This window comes from Rhinolophus ferrumequinum, chromosome 4, assembly GCF_004115265.2.
Source record: "Rhinolophus ferrumequinum isolate MPI-CBG mRhiFer1 chromosome 4, mRhiFer1_v1.p, whole genome shotgun sequence".
NCBI lineage: Eukaryota > Metazoa > Chordata > Mammalia > Chiroptera > Rhinolophidae > Rhinolophus > Rhinolophus ferrumequinum.
Genome location: NC_046287.1, coordinates 29,167,637 through 29,195,129, shown reverse-complemented (window position 1 = coordinate 29,195,129; position 27,493 = coordinate 29,167,637). Strand labels below are relative to the sequence as shown.

The 27,493-nt window shown below is 45.4% G+C and overlaps 2 protein-coding genes across 2 annotated transcripts in view; both read left to right on the top strand.

The window, feature by feature from the left end:
• The window catches only part of OBI1 (ORC ubiquitin ligase 1), a 38,861-nt gene extending 29,279 nt beyond the window's left edge, over nucleotides 1-9,582 (top strand). Inside the window, exon 6 of the mRNA XM_033105007.1 lies at nucleotides 7,071-9,582. Coding sequence (XP_032960898.1) covers nucleotides 7,071-8,583 — 1,513 coding nt within the window. The 3' untranslated portion in view covers nucleotides 8,584-9,582. The remainder of the gene's footprint in view (nucleotides 1-7,070) is intronic.
• Nucleotides 9,583-18,926: 9,344 nt separating this feature from the next.
• Nucleotides 18,927-21,282, top strand: POU4F1 (POU class 4 homeobox 1). Its single transcript, XM_033104674.1, has 2 exons — nucleotides 18,927-19,281; nucleotides 19,933-21,282. The coding sequence occupies exons 1-2, from the start codon at nucleotides 19,159-19,161 to the stop codon at nucleotides 21,073-21,075; spliced, it is 1,266 nt and encodes a 421-aa protein (XP_032960565.1). The 5' UTR covers nucleotides 18,927-19,158; the 3' UTR covers nucleotides 21,076-21,282.
• The last annotated feature ends 6,211 nt before the right edge of the window (nucleotides 21,283-27,493 follow it).

Genomic DNA, 27,493 nt, shown 5'->3' with positions numbered 1-27,493 from the left:
CTTGAGCTTGTGTTTAAAACATAGTAGGTGTTTGATAAATATTTATCAACTTTGTATTTATCAGCATACATACCTGCATGTCTTCCCACATCTTGTTTCCTTATTTTCTCTCCATGTTTCTATTAGCAGTGTACTAATAAATATTGCAACACTGCTAGTCCCTTGACTGTGTATGTAGACTTTGTACTCAGTAAATCTAGCTTGCATTTTATACCATTACATCGTATAAATAGGTGCTGATATTACTTATGAAGGGAACTCGTGTTCAAACACTTCATATGAGTTCAAACATGGTATTTGGACTGAAACAGACTTGAATTCAAATCCTTTCCTGCTGTTCACTTTCTGTGTAACCTTGAACAAGAGACAACCTTTTTAAGCTTCTTGTTTCTCATCTTTAAAACAAAAATAACATATCTTGCTTGACATGACAATTGTTGTCGTGTCAACAATAAAGTTGACAATTAAATTAGATAATATATCAAGAATATAGTAATGTGCTTGACACAAGGAAACATCAATAAGTTGCGGCTGCTGCTGTTATTACTGTCATCGTTGTCAATTGTTGTCACTTAGACGACTGTTAAAGATTTATCTGTTACCCATACTCTTGGTAAGTTCCATCCCAAAAGTTCACTTTCCTTTTTTTTTTTTAATGGGCCAAAGAACAAAAATTTTATCTTGAGTCTTCGGGCGGGGGGGGGGGGGGGGGAAAATTTGTTTCTGTTGTCTCTCAGTCTGCCTCCTGTTAATTAATACATTTTTTTGTGGAACCAATTTGTGTGACTAAGATTGGCCATAGACAGAACACTTATGATTAACAGATTCTCTAGGAATGTAGCATGTTTATAACTGTTTAATTTTAAAAAGAGAAACCTCTCTTGAAGAAACACTGCAAGTCCGATGGCTCAGTAGCAGATAAAGATGTATAGGCCACTTCCGTAGCTTCCGTAGTAGTTTAAAGACAGGTGCTCCCGCATCCTCCTAACACACACACAGGGTGAGGCAGATAGGAGTAATACACAAACAACTCGTTGGAAGCAGGTGAGAGAAGAAGGCCCCTCCACCAAATACAGTTTTGAGCTCCCCATAGTCCTGGTTCTTCCTGTCCTCTTTCCCCCAAATTTTCCCCCTGCCTACCTTGTACACAAAAGACATAGCAGAGCACAGCACTGGGACTTCTCCCTTTTCATCCACTCCTAGCAAAACTCAGGTTCCTGAGGAGCTCATGTTACAAGCTACTTGCTTAAATCAAAGCAGAGTTTGCAAACTAAAGGAAACTCTACCTAGTGGATTACGCTTTAGGAGAAAATACTTAGGAAAGGGAAAGAAAAAATGGAAAGTTCTATCTGAAACTCTACCTCTCCTCCATGTTTAAAATAAAGAAGATACGGGGCAGCCAGATGGCTCAGTTGGTTAGAGCGCAAGCTCTGAACAACAGGGTTGCCGGTTCAATTCCCACATGGGCCAGTGAGCTGCACCCTCCACAATTAGATTAAAGACAACGAGCTGCCGCTGAGCTACCGGAGGTTGCTTGTGCAATTCCCGCATGGGATGGTGGGCTGCGCCCCCTGCAACTAAAGATTGAAAGGGCAACTGGACTTGGAGCTGAGCTGCGCCCTCCACAACTAGTTTGAAGGACAATGACTTGGAGCTGATGGGCCCTGGAAAAACAACACTGTTCCCCAATATACCCCAATAAAATTTAAAAAAATAAAATAAAGAAAATACTTTCCTAACATCTCTGAAAGTCCAGGAATGAGAAGATATGCAACTACAACTATGTAGAAGGCAATAAAATCCACTCTATATGAATGGGTCTTAACAATAAAATCCACTCTATATGAGTGAGTCATTCTTAGGGTAAGTATGGCAGTTCTTTAAAAAAAATGATTTTGAGACCCACATAAATTTACTTGGTTTTCTCACATACCAACCCCTAGGTAAGCCTGTGCTTGCATCAGCAGCACATATACTAAAATTGGTAATCCTCACTTTGCATGGTTCTATAGGACCATAAAAAGGACCATTCAAATGAAAACCACGCAAAACAATCTTAATATTCAATGGGAAAAATCTAATTGTTCTATAACCTTTAACAATTTTTGTCAAAACATTAAATCTCTTACTGTCAATTATAAATATATGTGAAAATGAGAAAAACAGTAAAAGTAATACGTATTTCGTATGCTAATATTTATGTAATACAGTTGAAAACATTGAGAATTAAAGTGTTTTATTTCTTTGTAACAAACTTATGGAGAATAATCTGAATAGTGCTTGCCGCCTGATCGGATGAGTTACGATAGGAAGCTCTAGCATCTTTTCTAACGCCTTAACGAACTGCCACACTCCTAAGTTTGCATCTGCTTCCAGCATTTTGTCCTTTGTGCTTTCAATGTTGTGAAATATCTCCATGTTGCTTTAATGTGAAGTTTTTTGCCAGCCTGTCACTTCCTCTAGACATCTTTCGCCTTTTCGTCACAATCACGATCCTCATTTATGTCACTAAGTTGGCCTCTCCCAAATTCCTCTGGCATAATCTAGGGTCTCTCGAATGGTGGTAGTTTCAGCTAGTCTTGTATAACTACATTTACATTTGATTCTAATTTCACTTCTAACATAATCACTTCTCATCTTTGCTGCACCTTCATCTCTGCTGGCTAATTATCCACCTTTGTAAAATACCATGTGGCAGCACAGCTCCATGTTTTACTGTGTAAGATAAACTGAATAACAGACGAATAACACTGGCCACTTTCAGACTTTGAAAGACGTGATTGGCCACTGATCACCATGAACATCTGTTATTTACATAGTGTTTTGTGAACTGAAAAGCTAGCAGTGAAGTTTTTACCTTATGCAGTTGCTCACAGTTCATATAATGTGGTATGTTGAACCATGTTGTTAAGTGACTGGTGTTATTCAATTAAACTGTGGTAACTGAAATTTGTGTGTATCAGAACCATATACAGCAAGGATATCAACACTGAAAATCTGTCAGGCCAGATTCAAAGATTGCTTTCAGTTTGTTTCACTGTTACGTCAGCTAGTAAGTAAGGAGAAGATATAAAACCAAAGATACAATGGGAGGCAGGAGGGCTCACTTCACCAGTGTCCCCCTTGTACCTCAAGCTGATGTTTCTGAAGTTTGGTGGTCTCAGCAACCCACTGGGCTTCCCGCATTTATCCCTTTTGTTGGGGATGCCATTGAGAATTAGAGGCAAAATAAATTGCTCAGTGTTTCACCACTAGTTAACGGCAGCATACCACTAGAGGTTAGTTCTTTTGATACTTGATTCTGACATTTATTCTTTTATCACGTTTGCTTTCTTCTGACCCCCTTCAAACACATTCTGTTCCTCCTATGCGATGGGCTATGAGAACATGTGATCTTGGGAACGTTTCTTTGTTGGAGACACCCTTACAATAGTCATAATATCTCAAAGGTGAAGCCAATAGGACTTTCATTTCTCTTACTTCTAGTAGGGACAGAAACAGTCTTGTACTCTGTAGCTTTTTGGACAAGGGGAGCCCTCAACCAGATTGTACACCTCAGTTAACATTCCAAGATCAAAAATCCTTTAAGCTTCTCCTAGATTCTAGCAGGACACACTTCCGATATCAGCTGCAGCTCCCATACTGCTCTACGATGTTTTCTCTAACATAATGAAGTCTTTGGTACCATCACTGCTACTTTGAAAATCAAAGCCTTTTGGTCTCTAATGGAATGATTCTGAAAATATTCCATTTTGAAATTTGCTCGGGAAAAGGAAGTACGTATGGCAAATGATGTTAGAAATCCCTCCAGCTTGCCTTGGCTCTGATTCATTTAATGATATGTACTCTGGAAATACCTGGAATTTCCAGACCATCTGGAAATAAGATGGTCAATAAGTGTGAATAAGTGTATTGAGACCCAAAGTTAAATAAGTTCTTAGCCTCATTGTGTTCTTCCATGGAAGTATAGCATCAGATATATGCATTCGTAGCTGTTATTTCCGTATGATCAAGTAAATTGCCCTTTGCCAAATTTAACATAGGTATCTAGGGTAAACTACAAATCCCTAATCCCTACGTCAAAAGGCTCATCTGTTTGCATTCTTTTGCTAGGATGAAAATGAAAGTTTTTTTGGATGGAGTAGAATGGCAAGCCTGTATTTAAAAAACTATACTGTGTATAGTCATTCTCTGTGGCTTTCCTTGGTGTCAGTGAAAAAAAGAAAGTAGTCAAATATATGAAACATTTAATTTAGTAACATAGTGACTCGTAATACTTGTGTGTAAAAGAGGCCTAAGGAATCTGGTGGTGTTGACGCTGCCTTGATGTAAGGCTTCGGTGTGTATGTTAAAGTAAGGAAATAATATTTATTCAAGAAATATTTAATGAGGGGCTGCTGTATACCAGCAATTGTTCTAGGGAGCTGGCAGTAAATATAAGATGGTCAAACTCCTTACTTTCCTGGAGCTTATAGTCTAGTGGGGAAGAGAGAGACGGAAAACAAATAAATTGTGTGGGTTGGTTAATTAATTGATCAGTTCCATGGCTTTCACTCTATGTTTCTCTTCCTTTGCCCATCAGCCCAGGTCCCTTACTAGCATGGTAAAACCATCTGATCACTCAAAGTATTAGAGACTTGCAAAATATTGAAATGGAACTTTGGGGAATTGAGGGCAATGACCTTTTCGAAAAAGCCAGCCTCCATCAGTGACTTCTGCTTGCTTGTTCCTCTCAGATATGGCTGGCCTTGGTTGTTAGTTCTCATGGTACTTCAGCTTTCTCTTGGAAGTAACACAAGAAATATGGTGAAGGCTATCATTTTGACTTCAACTCAAGACCATTTGTTAATTTATGTCTTTTAAAAAAGAATTTTAAAAAACACGTGGGGCAAATGTAGCATCTTTAAAGACGTTATGCTTGAAATTTTAGGCTAAAACCTGGAATAAGAGGCTGCTTGTATTTTGGGTAATGTTTCTTATTTGTCACTAGTCTTTCCTTATGTAAACCTCTCAGTTCCCAAGGACATCCTTTGGTAACAGACTTACTGTCTAGTGACATTATTTGATTTTAAATTGTTTGATATTTTTCATCTGAAAATATCTTTATTAGAAAAATTGCTCTTAAGGAAAAACAAATTTTATCTTGGTAAACAAATTGAAGACTGTCACTTCTGCTGTGTGCATTAAATAAACATACTGCATAGTTTTTCCATTGAAAAATATGGGGGTTATTTGATTATACCAGGGTAGTTATAATCAAGAACTCACATTTTTGCTGAATGCACTAAAGATCTTTGTCACTTTTTAAAATTCTATTACAGAAACTACAGCTCTGTCAAATACTACATTTACAAACCAAAATATTTTTCTTTAACAAAGAAGAAAAAACTCCCATTTTTCATTTAACCAAATACTCATTTAACCAAAAACTTTGTCTTTGAAACAGGGAGGCTTGTTATTGTGGCTACTTTTGTTTTTGTTATATCTATGCTTTTTTCTTTCGCCTTTTAGAGGTTGAAGGGAGTGTGCTTTTTCTGAAAGTTCAGTTAATTGCAGTGAATAGATCAATATTTGGCAACAAGTCTCTGAAGGCCCTTTCTAAGTCTGGGATTTTCTGAATCTATACTTGCCTTTGCCCCTGCTTTTCTCCCTTAGTGGCAAGAGCAGGGACCGTGTCAGGAGTCAGCTGGACAGTGAATTGGGCTGTAATTTACGAGGAGGTGATGGGCATTGTGTGGGACTCACAGAGTATGCAGTGGTTGGCTCTGAGAGATGCAGTTACTATTGGTCCCTTCCCCTTTATAGTTTTTATTTGTTAAATACTAGTCCATTTTATTAATTGTAATCATTTTTATTGTTGGGGGGGAGAAAAAGATAAAACTATTTTAAGAAGTCAACTTCTCAAGTACCTTCCCCCAAAGAGAAAACACCTGAATTCTTCAAGATGGAAAAAAAAAAATGATTTTAAATAGCCTTTTTAAAAGAAGTTTCATGGAGAGAAGTTATTTTTCATGGGGTTAGAATGTAAGGCTTGTGTTTACTGGCTCATAAGAAGCAGTTTCCTGAAAGATGGGATTTTCCTTGATAGTCAGATGGAATTTAATGTCCCTTGAAGCTGGATGAGTGAGTCTTTTTGATCTTTGTATCCCCAGTTCCAAATATACTACCAGCCCATACTAGGTGCTGAAAAATTGTTTTCTGAGCTAAACCCAATACCTATTCTTAAGAGAATAATGAAAACAAGATAATCCCGAGTAAAAAGAGTGAATTTTTGATGTGTTCTTTTTCAGTTTCTCTCCAAAATGTTCCTTTTCAGAAAATGTGAAAATGTTTGTATGTGTAAAATATTGGAACCACAAGCACTGACTTTGTATTTCAGAGTTGGAGGAAATGAGATTGATGTTTCACACAGTTGTAAAATGCCAAAACTAAATAGAACTGAAATGAATTAAAGCCCAGTGTTCAGAACGGCCAAGTCAAAGCTTCAGATCAAGGGTGGCTATCATGGGAAGGGTCCAAATAAGTATTTAAAACCACCCCTGCTGAGACTGCTAAGATTTCTGAATTTCAAATTGGCATTTTATGTTTGACAAGGTGACATTGTATAAGAAATGTATTATAAAACAGTACTGTGCGATAGGAAAATGATTGAATGTAAATATTTCAAGATGTGGACCACTGTTCAAATGTTATCATAAATCTCTGCCATTGTTTTAGGGGATAACTCTCCGTGCATATATGAGCTGAATTGATAGAGCTAGCTAGGTCTTGGAAGGGAAATCTTCAGTGAGTTTCTGCCTCTTTGCTACCACCAGTTTGATTTGACCACAAAAATATTCTATTAGATCTTTGCCATTATTATCATACGCTCATTATTACATAAGTGAGAAAACCCTTTTTTTTTTTTGGAAGATATTACATCTGATTTAGCTCTTGTCCTATTCATCGAGTGGTCTGAAATGTCACTGTCATCTGAAATTAGAATGGGCTGAGACAATTGGCAGTTAAATTTTGAAAAGGAAAGAAAAAAGCTTGAACTGTAAGGTTAACTATCCTTCCGTTCCTTGCAGGTTTGGAAGGTTTACAGTAGCTGCTCTTCAGTCCAAAGTAGAACAGTATGAACGTGAAACCAATCGCCTCAAAAAAGCCCTGGAACGAAGTGATAAGTACATAGAGGAACTAGAATCTCAAATCGCACAGTTGAAAAATTCAAGTGAGGAGAAGGAATCTATGAATTCCATTTGCCAGAGAGCACTTTCTGCAGACGGCCAGGGGAGCGAAGGCAGTGGGGAGGATATGCCATCAAAGAATCAAGGTGACGGTGCCGGAAAGCAGCTCAGCTCATCCAGCTCGAGTGCTCACCTGGCACAGCCTTCTAACAGTTCTGCCCGGCAGGAAAGCACCAGCAGAGCAGAACCAAACTGTTCTAAGAACAAAGACCTATATCAAAAACAGGTGGAAATAATGTTAGATGGGACAGATACAAGTATGGATACCTATTTGGAAAGAGAATGGGGTAATAAGCCAAGTGATTGTGCGCCCCACAAAGATGAAGAACTGTATGATCTCCCAGCTCCCTGTACCCCCTTGTCCCTTAGTTGCCTTCAGCTCAGTACTCCAGAAAATAGAGAGAGCTCTGTGGTCAAAGCAGGAGGCTCCAAAATGCCCTCAAACCATCTCAGAAAATTGGTGTTTGATGATTTTTGTGATTCTCCGAATGTCTGTAGTAAAGATTCTTCAGAAGATGATAGAAGTGAAAATGAAAAGAAATCAGAATGTTTTCCTTCCCCAAAGACAGGGTTTTGGGGTTGTTCCACAAGCTATGCCCAAAGCTTGGATTTTGAAAACTCAGAGGGGAACACAATAGCAATTTCTGTTGGAGAAACTTCTTCAAAATTGAGTGAGAAATCAGGTTCATGTTTATCCAAGAGGTTGAATTCTATTCGCTCTTTTGAGATGAATCGGACAAGAACATCCAGCGAAGCTTCAATGGACGCGGCTTACCTTGACAAAATCTCTGAGCTGGATTCCATGATGTCAGAGTCTGACAACAGTAAGAGCCCTTGTAATAACGGTTTCAAGTCAGTGGATTTGGATGGGTCATCAAAGTCGTCTCAAGGCAGTGACTTTCTTGAGGAACCAGATAAGTTAGAAGAAAGAACTAAGCCAAACCTTTCCAAAGATTCTCTAACTACTGGTCAGTTAGTGAATGGAAATGAATGGAAACCCACTTCATTTTTCCTCCTCTCTCCATCTGACCAAGGAATGGATGAAGATTTTTCACTCCATCCCTGTTCTGACTCAGGAACTAATGAAATCAAACCCCCAAGCTGTTTGTTTCAGACTGAGTTTTCCCAGGGTGTTCTGTTAAGTGGTTCACACCGGCTGTTTGAAGATCAAAGGTTTGGGTCATCTGTGTTTAAGATGTCCTCAGACATGCGTGGTCTCCATAACCACCTTCAGTCTCCTTGGTCTGCTTCTTTCGTGCCTGAAAAGAAGAATAAAAATGTGAATCAATCGACCAAAAGAAAAATCCAGAGCAGCCTTTCCAATGCCAGTCCATCAAAAGCAACTAAAAGTTGACTCATTAGGAAGATCTCATTTATGTTTTTGTCCTGAGAGGAATATAAGTTTTTAAAGTTACTTTTTTCCCCTCATAAAAGTTTTTTGAATTGGTCATCTTTAGTCAAGTGTCAAGTCAAAATGGTGGATTGCCTGTACTTAGAATACTTTGTGCATTTTGAAGAGTTTGTTCTTTTTCATTTTCATTAGGGAATCTTTTTGACCAGAAAAGGTAGAGAAAGGGTTTCTTTTTAATGAATAGTGTATGTATCCGGTTTGGGTATATTTTGTTTTCAATCTCGATTACACTGTTAGATACAATGGCCTATTAGTGAGCCTCAGTCATCTCGGAACGTTTATTTCTTAAATATTATAAAACTTTATGTTTTATCTACACAATGCTCGTAGGACACTTGAGTTTCTTTAAAGCTTTTCCATTATTTTGCCTGCCCCCTTTTATTTATGTTTAGTGGTGGCCTTTTATGCAAGGCCATGATGGAGAAATAGCACTCTAACCTTAGCCCAGTCAATATTCATTTACCTTTTTTTAGGTTTTACATAGATGTTTGCATTTTTAATATGTTTGTTCAGTTTTTGTAAAAACGTTTTGCTAGTATGAAAGAATACGTTTCTATGTGTATGTTTTATGTCAGATAACTTTCATTTGTTCATCTTTTTGTGTGTGTTGAAAATCGGAAATTGAGCCCACTTTGAAAAAAAAGGCATAGAACAGTTAGGGTTGGGGACCCTAAACACGGTAACGTCATACTGCCAGACTTACCGGTACAGAATCACTCACTGACAAGTTCTTGATCCACTGACATCCCAGGAGAGCTTTTTGGAGTGATGAAGTTCTTGTTTGCATGTCATTGTTCTTTGTGAAAACATGACGCATGGTAGCATTCTTGCTTGCACTGTTTTCTCTTACTTAAGAAAAAGAAGTTTTAGTTCGCTAATAGAATATTTTTTATGTAGGACAAAATTTTGTTTTGTTTTTCATCAAGAGTATTGGGATGAGAACAGGTCAGCTAAGCACAATTTTTAATTTAAGCTCTGAAAAAGCCTATTCTAAACATGTTGGGTAGGCCGGTATCGGCTTTTAAAAATGATTTGTATGCTAATGACTTGTTTATCTAATGCGCACTGAACATTTTACGTTAATACTGTACCGTTTTACATTACTACTGCATGCTTTTCTATGTGAATTGAATAAAGGATGTCATAAGCACTGTAATCTTGTTGTTTTCTCAGATATTGAATTAGCCTATGAAGACCAATCAAACTTACCATTCTTAACTGATCTTAGGACATGGGGGTTGACACACTATGGCCCATGGACCAGAGCTGGCCAGCACCTGTTTTTGGGAAAGGCCAAAGAACTAAAAATGGATTTTTTAATGTTTTTTTAAAATTCAAAGACTATTTCATAACACAGGGAAATATATGAAATTCAGATTTCAGTGTTTCTAAATAAAGTCTTATTGGAGCACAGCTGTACTCATTTGTGGATTATCTATGGCTGCTTTTGCACTTGCGTGGCAGGGTTGAATAGTGACAGAGACCATGTTGTCCGCAAAGCCTAAAATATCTCACAGAAAATTTTGCTGACTCCTGTTACAAAATACTCTAAGGATTCAACGAAACTATAGATGTGTACTAAATCACTTTTGATGTGGAGAATCATGCCCTCCACTTTCAGAAGTAATAAGAACCAAAATAAAGAGTTTTGAAAAGCTAATGTAAAGCATATGTTTTTGGTTTTAGCATATATTTTCCAATAAGTATTTGTGCATCATTGTATCTTTGTGATACAGAAAAAGCCAATGGATACTTTCAGAGATATTAGCAGTTTAAATATCTTTGAGAGTATTGTTATATACTTGAAATTAAATGTAGAAATATAAAATTTTTCTAAACTAATAGAGTAAATTTGGGGGTAAGTCTCACTCTCATTCTGTATGTAACTCTTCTTTACCATGAATGTATCAATTTTCAATCCAAATGTATACTGACACTCTGCCATGGAAATCCAGCGTGTAACCTGATTTACTAATGCCTACCCGGGGTGAGAGTGTCTGTATTGGACCAGGTTACTTCCTCTCTGCTTTAGAAACAGTGTTCCATCCTCCCCAAAACTGTGTTTCATATATTAAATTAATCAATCCTGTGACATTCCTTAGATGAAGGGAATAATCTATGCAGGATTTGATTTTAATCACACATTTTCATTTGTCCTTTTTACCGTAATCTATCATGACAAATACGGTGGGCTCACATATTTTTAAATATATACACACACTCTAAAAAAGAAAAACACTACCTTTTATTGAAACCAAGTACTTTGCTAACCTCTATCTCATCTAATCCTCTTCAAATTCTGTGAGCCAACTATGGTCCCTTTACAAATAAGTGAATTGAGGATTAGTGGTCACACACTGCTGGAATGGGATAGTACTGTGTCTTGGAACTGGGTCTCTGACTCCAGAGCTTGTACTCTTCATCCCCCATGCTTGGGGGCTCACGTTTGTAGACCAAAGGACCCATGGATTTGAAGTTTCCAAGGATTCTTTTGGATTTGAAGTGTCTAAGGATTCTTTTAGATTTGAAGTTTCCAAGGATTCTTTTTAAAGTAGTATTTTGGAAGTATTAGCATGTTTCTTTTTCAAGTAACATTTAATTCCTGCCTATGTTCCTGGATCTCACTCTACTACTAAGTGACAGCTCAGTGATGGGAGTGTGTGTGTGTGTGTGTGTGTGTGTGTATGTGTGTGTGTGCAACTTTTAAGTTTATAAAATTCACATTAATGCTGACATTTAGATGATTTTTAAAATAGCACTAAGGCTATGTTAGAGAAAGATGCACTACTGAAAGGAAGCAGACACCAGTTCATGTCTTTATAAAAACAGCATCTATTGACTGTTCACCTTTCTAAAATGCTATGGCTAAGAGAATGTGACATAATGCTAGATTGTTTTTATGACAGGACCTGTAGTGTTCATCTTTTAATTTTCAAAATCATCCCATCCAAAATGACAAGTCTTTTCCCTGTTTTAATGGATTAACTAAGACCAAAACTTGAAGATGTATAGCCCCTTAATTTCAAATTTACTTTGTTTTTCTATAATCTCTCAATCTATTTACTTTGGTTTGAAACAATTAAAGGTACCACTGAACAAGGGAAGAACTTCGGTCTTGAACCCTAAGATGTTTCAGGAACTTGTTTCTATATAGTTAAATGGTTTTGATTTTTCAAAGTAATACATGCACTAGATTTTTTTCCCCCCCGCTCACTTTTGTACCTATGAATGATACTTGTAGAGGACATCAAACTGACATTAACAGTTTAACTTTATGGAATGTGATCTATTAGATTAGAAGGGTTTCCCAAGCCTCCTAAGGCCTTTCATTCCTATTTGTGGGAGTCCTGCAACACAGTCGGCCTGTCATGATGTAATCTGATCCTTCTAATAATACTTGGCAGAGAGAAAACCTTTTAAGCAATGATCTCAGAGTGCATAGTGAACATTTATTGTCTAATTCTCGGAACCCCACTCCGAGGAGGAAGCATCTATTAAATGCAGATTTAAGAACTCATCTGGAGCTCAGGCTAGGGTGATTTTCAGTTTTATGACAGAGGCAGTCTAGAATACCTTGAATTAAAGCTCTTCAAAGACAGTAGATTCCTAGGTCTGCTGTGTCTTAACAGGGAGCAGATCCCCTCTAATAAATGTTAGTTGGAGTACCCAAATGTGTAGACCTGTGCGCCTTGTGTGACACTTATAATTTGGGGGGGGGGGGGTAAAGATCCAGTCCCCAAGGGCAAGGATTTGATAGGCATTTACTGAAACTTCCTGTGAGGAGGGAGGACCTAGTTCTGGTCCATTAAGATTCTTACAACATTGGTGAGTGGAAACGTGTCCGTGTTGGAGATAGCGTGGGGCAGACAGGAAACCAAGCGGCCTCACGGAGGTACTATTTGTATTGGGTCTTTAAGGATGAATACGAGTTCAGTATGGAGGAGGACATTTCTTCTGTGTCCGCTCTCCTGGAGAGGGCGCCTGTTCAGACAACGTCTTAGAAAAGGTGCAGAAGGAACCATTCCCTAACGTCAGGGCTTCTGATTTAAAAAGGTTTCCAGATTGCTCCAGCCTGAGCTTGCGAGTTTGGCTTTGCCCCGCCTTCTCTCTCTGAGCGTCCCCCGAGACTCCAGGCTCGCCCTAGCCGGTAGGGCCGGCAGCCTGATGGCGAGACACTGACTCCCCAGGCGCTGGAAGGCTCAGGAGGTGGCAGGGCTGGCCCATCATCTGTCCATTAGGCCGAGGCTTTGCGCTTCAAAGGCCGGAAGGTGCGACCTCGTCCTACTCACGGGGTTATCTTTGTGCTGACGGTGGAGGAGTGAGGTCTTGCCCGCTGGCCTCGGCTCTGAGCCGTGTTTCCTCCTGATGCTAGCAAAACCAGCCTTCCGGGATTCCCGCAGCCGCTGCCTACCCACCCCCCTCCACCCCCCAGTCTACCAGGAGGACTGTCCCGCCCAGGCCCCACCCGAAGAAGCGACTAGCTCTGCGGTTTCCTTTCATTTTATTACCACTCACGAAACCTGGAGATTAAGACGCGAAACCAACAAAGAGTTTTCTTTCCACCTTAACCTTGCACACAATCCTTTAACAAATTAATTAATCCTAATGAATTAACACTTCATTTATTTAAACGCGCTACAGTCCATGAATTAAATTTTCATGCAGTGATTAAAGGCTGTTAAAATATGCATGATTTCGTTAAAATTTTATAATAAATCAGGGCAATGTGTTACATGACAAGGCAACTATTTCCCAGTCCCTCGCAAGGGGCTTTGATTTGTGCGGGTGGCGGGGAGGAGGGGCGGCTGGCGGCGGCGCCGGCGAGCGTTGCAGCCGGGCGACAGGACCCAGCTCCACACTGGCGTTTGGACTCGCGGATTCGCGCTTTCCTCCGCGGCTTCTGGACCCTTTAATGATCCTGCTCCTGGAGGCAGAGCTGAGACTACCAAGGGCAACGGAGCTCGCCACTCGGTGCTCCGAACTGCACTCGTGGGAGTGGGGTGGGGAGAGCTCCCTCCAACCACGGCGTGCATGCATCTGGGTCGCAGCGGTGGGCAGGCGGCTATCTGGGGAGAAGGAAGGAGACAATTCCATCTCCTCGCGTGGGGTCATGGGCGGGCGTCTGTTGTAGAGTTGGTTTGTTCGTTGTTGTTTTTATCCCGGGGACCTCGAAGCCTCTTCTCTGACCAGCGCGCTCTTTGAAGGTGCCTGGGCAGGGCAGGGACGGCTCTGCTCCTCTTGGGATCTAAACCGCAGGGGACCGTGACCATATTTAGTGGCACAACATTGTCCCCTTGGGCAACGAAACTGGTTCTGGCAACTAGCCGGCGGGGGAGGCGTGCCGGTTAGCTTCCAGACATAGTTATCTGGTATCACCCATAGGGCTTTCACAAGGTAGGTGGATTTTGAGTCCACAGAGATATTAGAGTGGAGATATATATATATAGATCTCTACATATGTAGCACCAAGAGTGATAATGACCTGCAGTGAACTTTACAGGGAAGCATCATTCGGGTTGCAAGGGTATCTGCGACATTTCGGGGTGGGGTGGTCCACATCCAGGAAAATGATCCCAATGGAAGTTGCATTTGAATTAAACGTCCAGAAGAAAGAAAACTGGGTTTTCCGCCGGTTTATTCAAGAATTGCCTCGGCTGGTCCCAGCTGAAACCCAGTCTGAATGCGGGGCTGAGAGACTCAGATCAATACCGGCCCCAGTAACTCACCCACCTTGGCTTTGGGGATCGAGGGAGACGAGCGGCCCCGGGTACCGCAGGGCGAGGTAGAAAGGAAGGACCCTGGCCTCCTGGAGATCTCCAAGACCCCGCCCCCAAGACCGTGGCTCTGGACGCAGTACCTTGGGCTGATCTGGGCCCTGGGGGAGGCAAAGGGCAGGGCTACCGCCCAGGACCCGAAGAGGTGGGCGCTGCGGCCTTGCGGGCTATTGGAGGAAGATCTGAGGGCCCCTGGCAGGGCCCGCGAGGGGCCTGGTCTTTTCTCTTGGCGAAGGACAGGGCGGGAATACGCGATAGGTAGCATTGAGAGAGGCGGAGGATCAAAGCAATCTAAGCCTGGCCTGGGGAAGGCGGCCCCAAGACGTATCGAAAGTACCTCAACAGTCCTTCCTTTCGCTCACTCCTGGACAGTGTCGTAGCTGGAGTTCACGGAGACCGACCTAGTGCAGCCGCTCTTCCGAGAACCGACTCCCCCATCCCACCCCACCCCTGAACACACAAGTGGGCCTGTTCCTCCCTGCCTGCCCCTTCCCACTGCTTAAAACAACCCAAGCCGCTTCTAAAGCCGGCTGACTCAGGACTCGGGGCTTCTCCTGCACGCGGTGAATGCCTAGTTTCCAACGGGGCTACTGCACCCAGGAAACCTGGCGCCCCAAGTCTGAGAGGGCAGAGCTCTCTCTTGGGCCGCCTGAACCCGAGGTGGCCCGGCTGACGGGTAGGGCCAGATTCCTGAGTTCAGGCAAGAACGTGTGGCCAGATCTTCTCCCCCTGTGCACACAAAACCTCCACACTTCAGTGGATGCTCCTCAGGGCCAAAACCCTGTCCCTGAATCCGGACAAATAACTCGATCCAATCCCAGGGTTGTGGGTGGGGGTGTTGGTGCGTGCAGGTAGCGGCTCCTGAGTCCAGCGCAAACTTTCCCGGAGCCCCTTCGGAAGGAGAAAGACAGCCTGATCCTGCAGCCGCTGTCTGGCGCACTCTCCGGAACTCGGTGTGTGTGGGGGTGGCGGGGAGAGGGTGGGGTAAGGTGGTCAAAGGCTTGTAGGGTTCACCCGCAACGCTGCCGGCCCTTGCACAGCGCCTCTGTCGCCGGTCCTCCCTCCAACCAAGGAATGTCTCCTCCCGGAGCTTGGGAAGCAGGCACTGCCAAAGGAAATGTAAAGTGGGGCCTGCCAAAGGAGGAGGAGAAAATTAATTAATGAAGGAAAGAAATGTGTCTCTGATCCAGATGATAGACTCCCTATCCCTGGAGGCGGAAATTCCTTGGAAATCAATAGCTGTGCATTCATTATCCCCCTCTTGATAAAACGCAAAGCTATGAGATGGGGGGAGGAGGTCTGTGTTGGTCATTAAACAAGGAAGAGGGGAAAACCTGCCTAGGAATCTATGCCAAGGTTCAGACCCCATGTGGGCATCATTAGCACAGGCAGGGACCAACCAGTTACTGCACTTGCCAAACTGGGAAAACAAAGCAGTGACATATTGGTGGGCTGAGCCCTGGCCCACCACTCTTTCCTTTCACTGCCTTGGGGCAAGTAGGGAAAGGCTAGATGTGGTCCAAGAAACTGCCTGCAGATCTACCTCTGCGCCTCAATCTCTAGCCTGGGGCTAAGGCCCAGCAGGGATGTGGCAGGACAAATCTCAAAGTGTCAACCCCCACTCCCTCCCATATTTCTCTACACCTCCCTCTCGTTGCACCTGTCACACCTGTATCATAAACACCTCCACCTGTAGCTGCCTCAACCCCAGAGACTGCCACTTCCTGGAGGACAGGTACCCATATTTTAGACCTCATTTTATCTCCCGTGTCTTACCCTGGCCCAGACTTGTGTGCAGCAAGCATTTGAGGAAGGAAGGTAAAGTAGAAAGTAAATGAGAGAGGGATGAAATAATCGACTTCCGAAATACCCCCCAGGTCCAGTCTCCATCTCCTTTTTTCAGGGAGAGAAGAGACCACTCCAGAGACCTTCCTGCTTGCCACCCATTAGCCCTGGCTTGTTGAACTCTCTGGTTTTGCTCCTGGCTCTCACCATCTGCCTTCTCTTCCTCCCTACACATACATATTGTTTTATGAGGCATTTTTATTCTGTGACAAGCACCTTTTGTAAGTGCCACCGTGGACACAGATATGCCCCAAATGGACTTCCAATCCATTGGTTGGGGGTGGGTTGGAAATTGTACTCACAGCCCTCATATTTCTAGCCCCAGGAAAAGCAAGATATTCTGGGCCAAGATGTGACCCCATCTTGAAGCGAGAAGGGACTTGGTGTCCAAAGAAAGGTAAGCTAAGAGTGTAGTCTCCGTGAGGCAGTGAACTCTTAACCTCAGGCTGGGTGACTGCCCCCTAGCTTTACTGGTGCCCTCCCACTGTGGGAGGATAAACCGAGATAGATGAGCTTCAGGTACTCTGGAGTTCACCTCGCTCTCTGGAGTTCCACCTGGGCCCAAACCTGTGCTGTTTGCGTTTCTGCCCCCTGCACCAGGATCCTTGATGGCCATGGTTTCCCTGGGGAGCGGGCAGGATCCAGGCGCTCGCCCTCTGCAGGGCTCTGCCTTCACTCTAGGGAAAACTCAGGGAACCGCCCCCGCCCCGAAGGGTTTCAGGAAGGATTAGGTTAAGCCTGGACACCCGGCGCGACGACTACGTAGGACTCACTCGCTCCCGCCAGCGATGTCCTGCTCTTGGTCCGTTCGTCGTAGAGATAAAGTTGCATTTAGCACTCCCAGGGGACCGCGTAATGGATGGAAAAGCGGCTCCTTCTCGCACCAGCAAATGAACATCCTTCTTATTCCCCTCTCGGGCTGCAAGGGGTGTGGGGGGTAGAGGGAAAAGAAAAGAAAGAAAAAGCCATGGTGACGCCTGTGGGCTCCTCTTGGAATTTGAGTAATGAATGGGTATGCTAAACACACTCGCGTTTGTCCAAAGCAATGATAAAAATCAACACGAACACGAATTTAGGTTTATAGAAATGAGATCTGCTCTTTGGTGGAAATACAGACCTCTCTGGTGTGGAAGAGACCAGAAATATTATTTGTCTGATCTCTGCCTCCCATAAGCAGCCCATCACCGCTCTCCAGCTCTCTCGCCGCAGATGTGATAACATCTGGGCTGTTATTATCACCCCAGGCAAGCGCAGCGTCCCTGGGGACTCAGGCACCTGAACTGTGGTCCCCGGGAGGCCCTTGATCTGCCTGCCACATAAGGGCTATATAATAGGTTGAGTAATTAATTTATTCTTCTTATTAGGTTTTGATTTTTACAATAATTAAAATAAATAAATAGTGTAAAGGCCGGACCAGCGCTTGGTTTGAATTAATATTTTAATCACTTTTTTAAATAAAATAACTTGATTTTATAAAATGACTTGATCCTGTTTCCTATTAAAGAAAAAACAATACATATATTCAGTAGAGATAGAGTCGAGAAAGCCAAAACTATGAAAGGGAAAATAAAGTTCTCTTTTCGACATCTTATTCCCTTTTCTCTGAAGCGATTTCCTTTTCCTGGAGTTTCCAGGATAAAGTGTGTGTGTGTGTGTGTGTGTGTGTGTGTTTGCACGCGCGCGCGCGCGCGCGCGCACACACACACATTGAGGAGAGGAAAGGACCCCAACTACACCCTGTTAACTATTTTTCCTTTTGTTTACTAGAAGCCTCAGATCACCCGGAGCTCGTTTGAAACGTGGGTTTGTACACAGTTAAAGGAGACAAACAATACGAGAAATCCACAATTTCATTTCAACAGGCATTCCCTAGTAGAAAGCACACGCTTCTTGTGGCTCCTAAGTGGCTGTCACTGTCGGTGCCTGACAGTTATATTCACAACAATAACAACAACAACAACAAAGTAGGCGGGGGAAATTAAATTATATGGAAATCAATAGCGTCTGACTGCTTCAAACAAATGTCTGTCACCGTGATTATTCTTCAAGAACCTATTTATAAACCTTGAAAGAAACAGGTTCTCGCAGCAAAAGACAGCACCTCCTGCATTTTTGTGTTATTTATACTGTATACAGAGAAATGCACGGGCATAATTTAACATACAAATGCCCAGCTGTATACATTATATAACAGCTTGTTAGACGTCCCGGAGAGGAGGTGTGCCTAAGTAATAAGCATATATTCAGGGCTTGAGCTGGGGCGGGAGAAGACGGGAAACTACAGAGCTGCGTGCGAACATCTTGTCTTTTTCTGCTTAAAAGATGCCTACCCTCAGACAATAGCTGGCCCTTTTGATCTTCCTAGACCCGCGGTGGGGAAGGTGAAGCGTGCAGTGCGCATGCCCCGGCAGCTACAGGTGCAACACCTGCGCTGTCCTTGCTGGTGGTCACTATAAGAGCGGCTCCCACGCGCGGGTAGCTGCTGGGCGAGCGCGCGCGCGCGCAGACGCACGGTGCCGCCGAAAGAGAGCGCGCGTCAGACAGACGAAGACAGCTGATGCCTGTCAGCGCGGCTGGGCCGCGAGTTCTCGCGAGAGCTCCCCGGGCCGGCCGCGAGAAGTAGGGCTCAGGTGTAAGAGGAGTGCATCCCGTCCGCGCGCGGGGCTAGAGCTCTTGGAGAACTGGGATCGCGAGGCCGGTGCGCGGCGCTCTGCGCGGTCAAAGCGAGCGCGGGGCGGCAGCGGCGGCAGCAGGAGCGCAGCAGCCCCCCGCGCGGCCGCCGCTTCCGTGCCGCCAGCTGCGGCGGCTGCAGCCTGGGAAGCGAGGCCGGGAGAGCCGGCGTGCGCACTTTCCCGCGGACTTTCGGAGTGTTTGTGGATTTACATGCCAAGCCATCAAGATGATGTCCATGAACAGCAAGCAGCCTCACTTTGCCATGCATCCCACCCTCCCTGAGCACAAGTACCCGTCGTTGCACTCCAGCTCCGAGGCCATCCGGCGGGCCTGCCTGCCCACGCCGCCGGTAAGCGCCCCACGCCCGCGGTTCCAGCCCGCGCACCCGCCCCCTCCCCGTTTCCGAGACGCTGCATGTCGGGTGCTGGTGTGTGCAAAAGTCCCGGTCCGGGGATTTGCGGGCAGGGGTTTTTAGAGGAATCCCGCTGCTTGGCACGTTTTGTACAGTGGGGCTGAATGTCGTGTTTCTGTCGCCCCTGCCTCCGTGTCCGGAGCCTGCGATGAGTGGGGAGCGCTGGGGCCATGACTCTCGACTTTCCTCCACTTTCTCTGTTAATTTCATGCCTCAGAAAGGCGATCTCTGCGTGTGCGGGTGCGCGACACGGGTCCCCAGCTGCGAGTTACATCTCCATTTCTTCTTTCCTTCCTCCTTTTTCGTCTCCCACGCCCGTTCCCGGAATGTGTTCCTGTGTCCCTCTCCTTACATCTGTCCACCTACCCACACTCCGGACCCTTCTCGTCTGTCTCCCTGTCTCATCTCCAATGTGTCCCCCATTCCGCCTTTCCCGGTCTCCACTACCCCCACCCCCGTTGTTGTTATTTTGGTTGCTTTGTGTTTGTCCTTTGCTTGTGCTTTCTGGCTTGTGTGTGGTTTTGTTTTGTGTTGTGTTTTGCTTTTTTGGTTTTGTGGTTTTTTTGGTTTGGTTTGTGTCGCCTGCAGCTGCAGAGCAACCTCTTCGCCAGCCTAGACGAAACGCTGCTGGCGCGGGCCGAGGCGCTGGCGGCCGTGGACATCGCCGTGTCCCAGGGCAAGAGCCACCCGTTCAAGCCGGACGCCACGTACCACACGATGAACAGCGTGCCCTGCACGTCCACGTCCACCGTGCCGCTGGCGCACCACCACCACCACCACCACCATCACCAGGCGCTCGAGCCGGGCGACCTGCTGGACCACATCTCGTCGCCCTCCCTCGCGCTCATGGCTGGCGCGGGCGGCGCGGGCGCGGCGGGCGGCGGCGGTGGTGCCCACGACGGTCCGGGGGGAGGTGGCGGCCCAGGGGGCGGCGGCGGCCCAGGCGGTGGCGGCCCGGGGGGCGGCGGCGGCGGCGGTGGCCCGGGGGGCGGTGGCGGCGGCCCCGGCAGCGGGCTGCTGGGCGGCTCGGCGCACCCGCATCCGCACATGCACGGCCTGGGCCACCTGTCGCACCCCGCGGCGGCGGCCGCCATGAACATGCCGTCGGGGCTGCCGCACCCAGGGCTGGTGGCGGCGGCGGCGCACCACGGCGCGGCGGCAGCGGCGGCAGCGGCAGCGGCCGGGCAGGTGGCGGCGGCGTCGGCGGCTGCGGCGGTGGTGGGCGCCGCGGGCCTGGCGTCCATCTGCGACTCGGACACGGACCCGCGCGAGCTCGAGGCGTTCGCCGAGCGCTTCAAGCAGCGGCGCATCAAGCTGGGCGTGACGCAGGCCGACGTGGGCTCGGCGCTGGCCAACCTCAAGATCCCGGGCGTGGGCTCGCTCAGCCAGAGCACCATCTGCAGGTTCGAGTCGCTCACGCTCTCGCACAACAACATGATCGCGCTCAAGCCCATACTGCAGGCATGGCTCGAGGAGGCCGAGGGTGCGCAGCGCGAGAAAATGAACAAGCCGGAGCTCTTCAACGGCGGCGAGAAGAAGCGCAAGCGGACTTCCATCGCAGCGCCTGAGAAGCGCTCCCTCGAGGCCTACTTCGCGGTACAACCTCGGCCCTCGTCTGAGAAGATCGCCGCCATCGCCGAGAAACTGGACCTCAAAAAGAACGTAGTGCGGGTGTGGTTTTGCAACCAGAGACAGAAGCAGAAGCGGATGAAATTCTCCGCCACTTACTGAGGGGGGTAGGAGGTGCCGGGTGGGACAGAGCGGGGAGCTGAATGGGGCATTGAGCGGGCTTTTCCCGGGCCTGCTTCCCCACCAGCCCATTTGGAGTGTCGGTTATCCTGCTTGCATTAGGAGAGTTCTTCCTTTTGCGCTCTCTTCCGCCCCCTTTCTGCTCTCCCTGCCTTAATCCTCCCCTAGCCTAGAAGACTAGGGTGTTGGGTGTGGACACTGGAGAGGATGGTGGGGAGAAGAGGGAGCATTTGGGTGATCGGGGAGTGGGGGGAAATAAAGCGGAGACTGGAGGGTTTTGAGGAGCAGGATGGTTCTGGGGGTTAGGGTGGGGGGAGACTCGGGAAGGGTAGGGAAATGGATTGTTTTGGACCAGAGACACCTATCAAAATCTCCTGGGGACCAAGGAACTATGTACAAAAAACTACCGACCACCAAAAACTAGGCAAATAAGGACAAACTAAAACAAAACAGAACAAAAGCAAATAAAAGATGCTTTAGAAATTTTAACTCCTGAGAGCCGTATTCTGCAGCTTCATTTCCCCCTAACGAAGAGAAAAAAAGAGCACCATCATTATTTACCACTGACCCCCCCACACACACACACGAACCCAGTCAAAAACCGAAAAAGAAAGGTAAAATTCTGGGTAGCGAAGCTAGTTGTTCTGTGTGTTTAATATTAATTTTCCCTCTAAATCTCACTTCCACCCCATCCATGTTCTCTTTAATTTCTTCGTTCCAATGAGACTCCGATGGCTGCTCTCCATTGCCAGAAAGTGAGTGGGGGGAACTGATGGGGGGGCGGTTGACTGCCACTTTAGTTGGGGTCTAAATTTTCCAGTGACCTGGCCTATCCTCCTGTGGCCTGGGCCTAATTGGGGGGCGGGGGGTGTTTAAGGAGAGAGAGGTAGTCTTTGAACTGATTAAAAAGCAGAACTTAGGAGCTCCGAAATAAATATTTTATTCTAGGAAAATAAAATAATTTTAACAAGGTTTTTCTCTTTTCAGTTTTGCTCTTATATCTAAGATCTAGAAACAGACTATTTCAAAATCAGCTCCCTCCCCCCACTCATAGAACTTGCTTGCCCTTTATTTTTCTGAGTGTGGTTTACTTTAAACTACCTACTGAATTTTATTTCCTATTGATTCAAATAGACTGATGGGATGGAAGACACTAGGAGAAATACTCTGTCTCCTTTTCTCCACAGAACAAAATCCATCTAGCTCTTCTAGGTCCACTTTCCTTCTCTCTTGGAGAACATGAAATCAATGAAATATTGAGAAGTTTCTGCTTTCAGTGCGAGTAGGACTTGGCTATGAGAAAAATCAACTAAATCCCAAATGAGAGGAAGGCAGGTTTAAAGTCCTCCATTTATTTCAAAAGGGTCTGCATGTTGGGGGGGTAGGGGAAGCAGAACAACTGTGTTTCATTATTATTATTATTATTATTATTATTATTAAAAAGTAATTTATTGATGGGGATAAATGTTGGGTAGCAAGAACTTTAATTTGCACTATCAGTCTCCCAAATAGAAAATCATGTACAGTATTTCATAGTAATAATCAAGATATTTGATTGCAGATGAATTTAAAAAATGAGAAAGACAGTTGAAGGTGGTTAGGTAAAATGCCTGCTTGGTGCACAAGGTACTCTTTTGATCTTGTGTGTAGGGATGGCTTATTCTCATCCTTTAATAATAACTAAAAAATTGAAAACAGAAGAAATGAGAAAAGAAAAAACCTGCCATTTAACAAGACTGAAATCATGCATGATCTAAAAGGTACAGAAAGAAACACAATTAGGTCTCACTCTGGTTAGGCATTATTTATTTAATTATGTTGTATATCATTGTTTGCAGCGCAAACATTCTATGCATTTGAAACTGAGCACTAAACTGGGCTAGCTTTCTGATAGACCGTTTTGTGGATAGAGTGATTTCACAGTCTACTGCCTGTTTTCACTGAAAACACAACATTCTTGTCATATTCTTGTATTTAGAGGAAAAGTAAAAAGGGAAGATTATTGTAAATATTTTCTTTAATACACACACTCACACAGTGGTTACAAACTGCCAGTGTTAATCCTGAAATGTCTCATGGATTTATCTACCTGTCCATGTATGTTTGCTGAGCTTTCTCATTGGTTATGTCTTTGCTCTATTACCTTTTCCCCTCCCCACTTCTATCAGAACCATTTCTGTGCGCCAAAATACAACAGGGGGATGTGTCCCGGTACACTTACAAATAAAACATAACTGAAAGAAGAGCAGTTTTATGATTTGGGTGCATTTTTGTGTCTATACTGGGCCAAGTCCTGGTAAAGCGGGTCAGCAAATGAGACTCAATTCAACCAAAAATATAGGGGAGGATGTTGAAAGGGGGATGAAAAGGAGAAAGGGTGAGAATGATGTATTTTTCTGCTGAATCAGAATTCACTTTCAGACAACTCATGAGAAAAGTGGTGCTCTGAATAAAATGAGTTCTATATTAGTTATCTGTGTTATCAAAGTTTTTTTTTAAAACTGCAGAAACTCTTAAACCACAGCCCTAACTTCAGAGTGGTGGAAGCTAATAACCAGGCACCCCTAAAATATTTAAATTGAGGTTCAGGGACAGAGGCATTTGGAGATTTATGTGTGTTGTTCTAGCCTAAAAAACGTTTCTTTAAAAATATAACTAAATAACTTTTTTTGGAGGATAATAAATGTAAAAAACATCCGCTAATCTGTCCTGCCACCATGTCAAATGCCTCTGTTCATTTGGAACATTTAGTGTGCCACCTACTGCTCCAGAGGAACCAGAGATTCTTTATTTTTTTGGTGACTTGGGACTAGATCAGATGCCAAATGTACAAAGTTACTTTATTAGCTGGGATTATATCTTCTGAAATCATCATACTTTAGCCAAATCTTTTTAATTTCACCGGCAAATCTGTGAAACAAAACACTTGATGTTCAACAACGAATAGTACCTTTAAAAAGCTGTGATTTTAAACAGATGTTAATGTTTAAAAAAAAAAAAGCACTTAGAGGTATTTTTAAAAATAGATCTCTTCCATCAAAATTGATTTTTTTCTGTTGTTACAGACTTGAAATGTCATCAACGTTTTTAAATAAAATGCATTTGTAAAAAAAAAAACAAAACACGTTATTTTATAGAAAAGTATGACCGGATTTCATTGTTGGAGAACCAGGAATGAACAAACGAAAAGCCTGCTTTAAAAAAAATCTGCCCCAAACGAAGTGTTGCAGGCAAATGCATTTATGTTATATAATGATGACCGATGTATGTAATAGGAAGTTAAACATTTGTTTTGTATTAAGTAAAATGAAAAGAAGACAATATTATGCTAATAAAACAGATTATGAAAATACATGCTTTGCAGAGTTTCCTATTTTCTGTAGTAGGAAACTATGCAAAACAAGAAAATGCTTTGCTCTCTGGTGAGTGAATTTGTGTACCGCCGCAAGGAATAATAAGACTATTCTAAGACACCTTTAACTGTCAATTCGTGAAGAAACAAACAACCAAGCAAACAAATGTCCTGGAGAGAATGCAAAAGCTTGTCACTCAGCGATAGTTGGCCTTGTTAAAGTTTTCTGGTTCAGAAGAGCAGAATTTCACTCTAAGCGGATTCACGGCTCCAGTCAGTGTGTGGAAATCTTAAGATGTATGGCTCCGGTTCTCTTAAAGAATATCTCAAAATAATTTGGAGAGAGTTGGGGGAGATTGGTCTCCGTTTGCATTTCAGCTTCTCAGGAAATCCTGGCGGTGGTGGAGTAGGAAAGGCAAAAGAAAAATAAGCATGAAATACACCTGCTACGTTTGTGCCATCCATTCGTTTTAAATTTTCTTTTTTTCCCAGTCCTAGCTCTAGGTCCTGCTCCTTCGGTAGGTCTAAGAAATGATGTCCTCAAGACACAGCAACTAACTTCTGAATAGATTTTTGTTTAATGCGTGTTCTGAAATTGCTCTCAACTTCGACTACACTCTCATAAATAAACCGTAGGCATCCACTGCCATGATTGTATCGATTTTTACTTTCTCGTGAAGCACTACGTCGGTCCCGTTCCTACAGGTGTTCTCGCCCCAGGACTCACCTGGCCAGCTCTCGCCCGTGGCCCCAGGCCCTGTCGCCCCGGCCTTTCCCGCCAACCCTGCGAGAAGCATCCCTGCTCCATCTTTCACGTGGATGGGCTTTCATAGTCTAGCCTGTGAAGCTGGAATTGTGACTTCTGACCCTATCTAAAAACAACGTTCCCCACCCCATTCAAACGACCTTGGTGGCCACCGGGAAGATAAAGGTGATGACAACAATTATCTGGTATGGTTCTAGTTATCGGTGTTATTGCCGCCGTAGTCTTACCCCACCATGAGAGCCACAGTCCTCGCGGGCGGTTTCAAAGGAGACCGCAAGCTTAATTGATTTTTTAAAAATAGCAGCCGAATTCTAATTCTCTCGGGGGACTCTTTTCCACCTGCGAGATAAGTCTTGTCGCAATAATTACGTTATTTAATATTTGATCAAACCTTCGCGCCACCGCGGCTGGCAGCACCCGGTGGGCTCACGTCCTCCGGAGCAGCGGCGAGCCGCGCGGCCGCAGCCGGACTGGGAACGTGCGGCGGGGGCGCGCGGCCGCCCCGCTCGGGTTGGCTTGCCTTGCCTTTTGAATAATTCATGGCCTGAGAGTTCTGGAAATTAACAAAATGAATGATAACAAGAAACTAATTTAAAACTTTCCTAATTGTTTCCAAATCGGCTTGATGGGGGACAGGCACCCCCCCCCCCCCCGAAATCTGGTAGATCAACAGGGCTGGGCGCTGGCCAGGAAGGTCCTCGAAACTCGAGCGGCCAAACGCTCCTCGGACTCGGGGAGCGATTTCGGAGGCAACCTCGAGTGGCTGCTGCCTCCCCTCCAGCCGCCGCCATCTGCAGCTTGCTCGACTCCCCAGCGTAACTTTGGACTTCGGGGCGGGTGGGTTGGCGGGTGCCACTTCAAACCGCAGGCAGAGCTGATTGGGTTAGAATTTGCAGCCAGGAGGGGATCCGCCCTCCCTCGACCCATGCCGGGTGCTCGCTCTGCCATGGAAACACCCACCCAGCCCGGGCCGACCACGCGGGGAATCCCAGCGCCCCAGGAGTGTGAGCCGCGGCCAAACGACCGCGTTGCGTCGGGTTTGCGCCCCTCCGCCGCCGGCCAGGACACTCGCGGCCCGGAGGCTTCTAGCTGCGGGAGGCCGCAGCTCTTCACCGCTGGCGAGACAGCCATCGGCCTGTCGCCCCGGCCGGGACTTGGCCTGGCTGCGGAAAACCGGAGCTGGACAACGGCCCGAGGCCCCGGGTCCCGCGCGCCTGCGCAGGTGTCGCCGGCGGGGCGCGGACCGCGGGGAACGCGGGCGGACGCGGCGCGCTCCGAGCGCGGAGGGCGCGCAGAGCGTGCACATGCGCGTTACGTGCGCCGAGTCCCCTCAGAGGCAGCCGGGGTTCCGCGCCTGGTAATTATGCGCTCCCGTAGGTGCCGTTAAGTGTGTCCTGAAAGAAAAGGGAAGGGACCGGTATCTCACAGAGCTTAAAAGTGCTTCCCTCACCGCTGTGTGCCTAAGTCAACGGACGTCGAAAACACCACGGAACTTTCAAAACTGGTTTACATTTTTTTGGAAAAGAATTGAGAGCAAAAAGACGTTGGCTTTTGTTGTTAGGTGCACACCACCAAAGCCCTGCTACGGATTTGAATTTAGTAGGCAACGATTTATACGCGGGGCGGGAGGAGCGCTGGCCACTGGGCCTTCGTCCCGCAGAAGTCGGTAGAATACTGGATCGTAAAGCGGAGGCTGAAACTCTCGGTCGGAGAGAAGCCGGCAAAGCCCGAGTAGTGAGACAAGCGTCCTGCTCCTGCAAACCCAGGGATGGGGCGCAACGCGCCCGCGTCCCCTCCCCTCCCCTAAGCCCCAAAGCCCCGGAGGACGCTTCTCTCCGTAGAAAAGGAAGAGGATAGGAACAGGAGGAGGGAGGCTGAAGGTGCTCAAAGTCAGCCTGGAGAGAGAAGTGGCTGAAGGGGGAATAGGGAGGAAGAGAGACAGACTGTTTGCATTGATTAGCTAAAACGAATTACAAACAAAAGTTAGGTAACTCTGACTCCTGGCTTCCGTGCAGCATAACGTACACAAACTTTTGTAGGCACGGATCAGAATAAAACAAAATGTTGACAATTTCCAGCCGTGGAAATTCACTTACGCCAGTCTCCCCCCTTCTTCGCCCCCGCCAAGTGTTGACAATAAACATTTAATGAAGGCAGGGACCTGGCTGTCTCCAGTCAGTGTCAGAATACTTTAAGCAGACCATTAGCACGGCTTCTTCCACTTCAAACGTCGCGCGCTACACTCTAACATTATATAAAATATACGAAGTGTGAGACAAATA

Excerpts from the sequence above, each read along its gene's own strand:
- POU4F1 (XM_033104674.1), top strand. The coding sequence starts at position 19,159 with ATGATGTCCATGAACAGCAAGCAGCCTCACTTTGCCATGCATCCCACC. Across the intron at positions 19,282-19,932 it reads CCTGCCTGCCCACGCCGCCG|CTGCAGAGCAACCTCTTCGC; the intron begins GTAAGCGCCCCA and ends TGTCGCCTGCAG.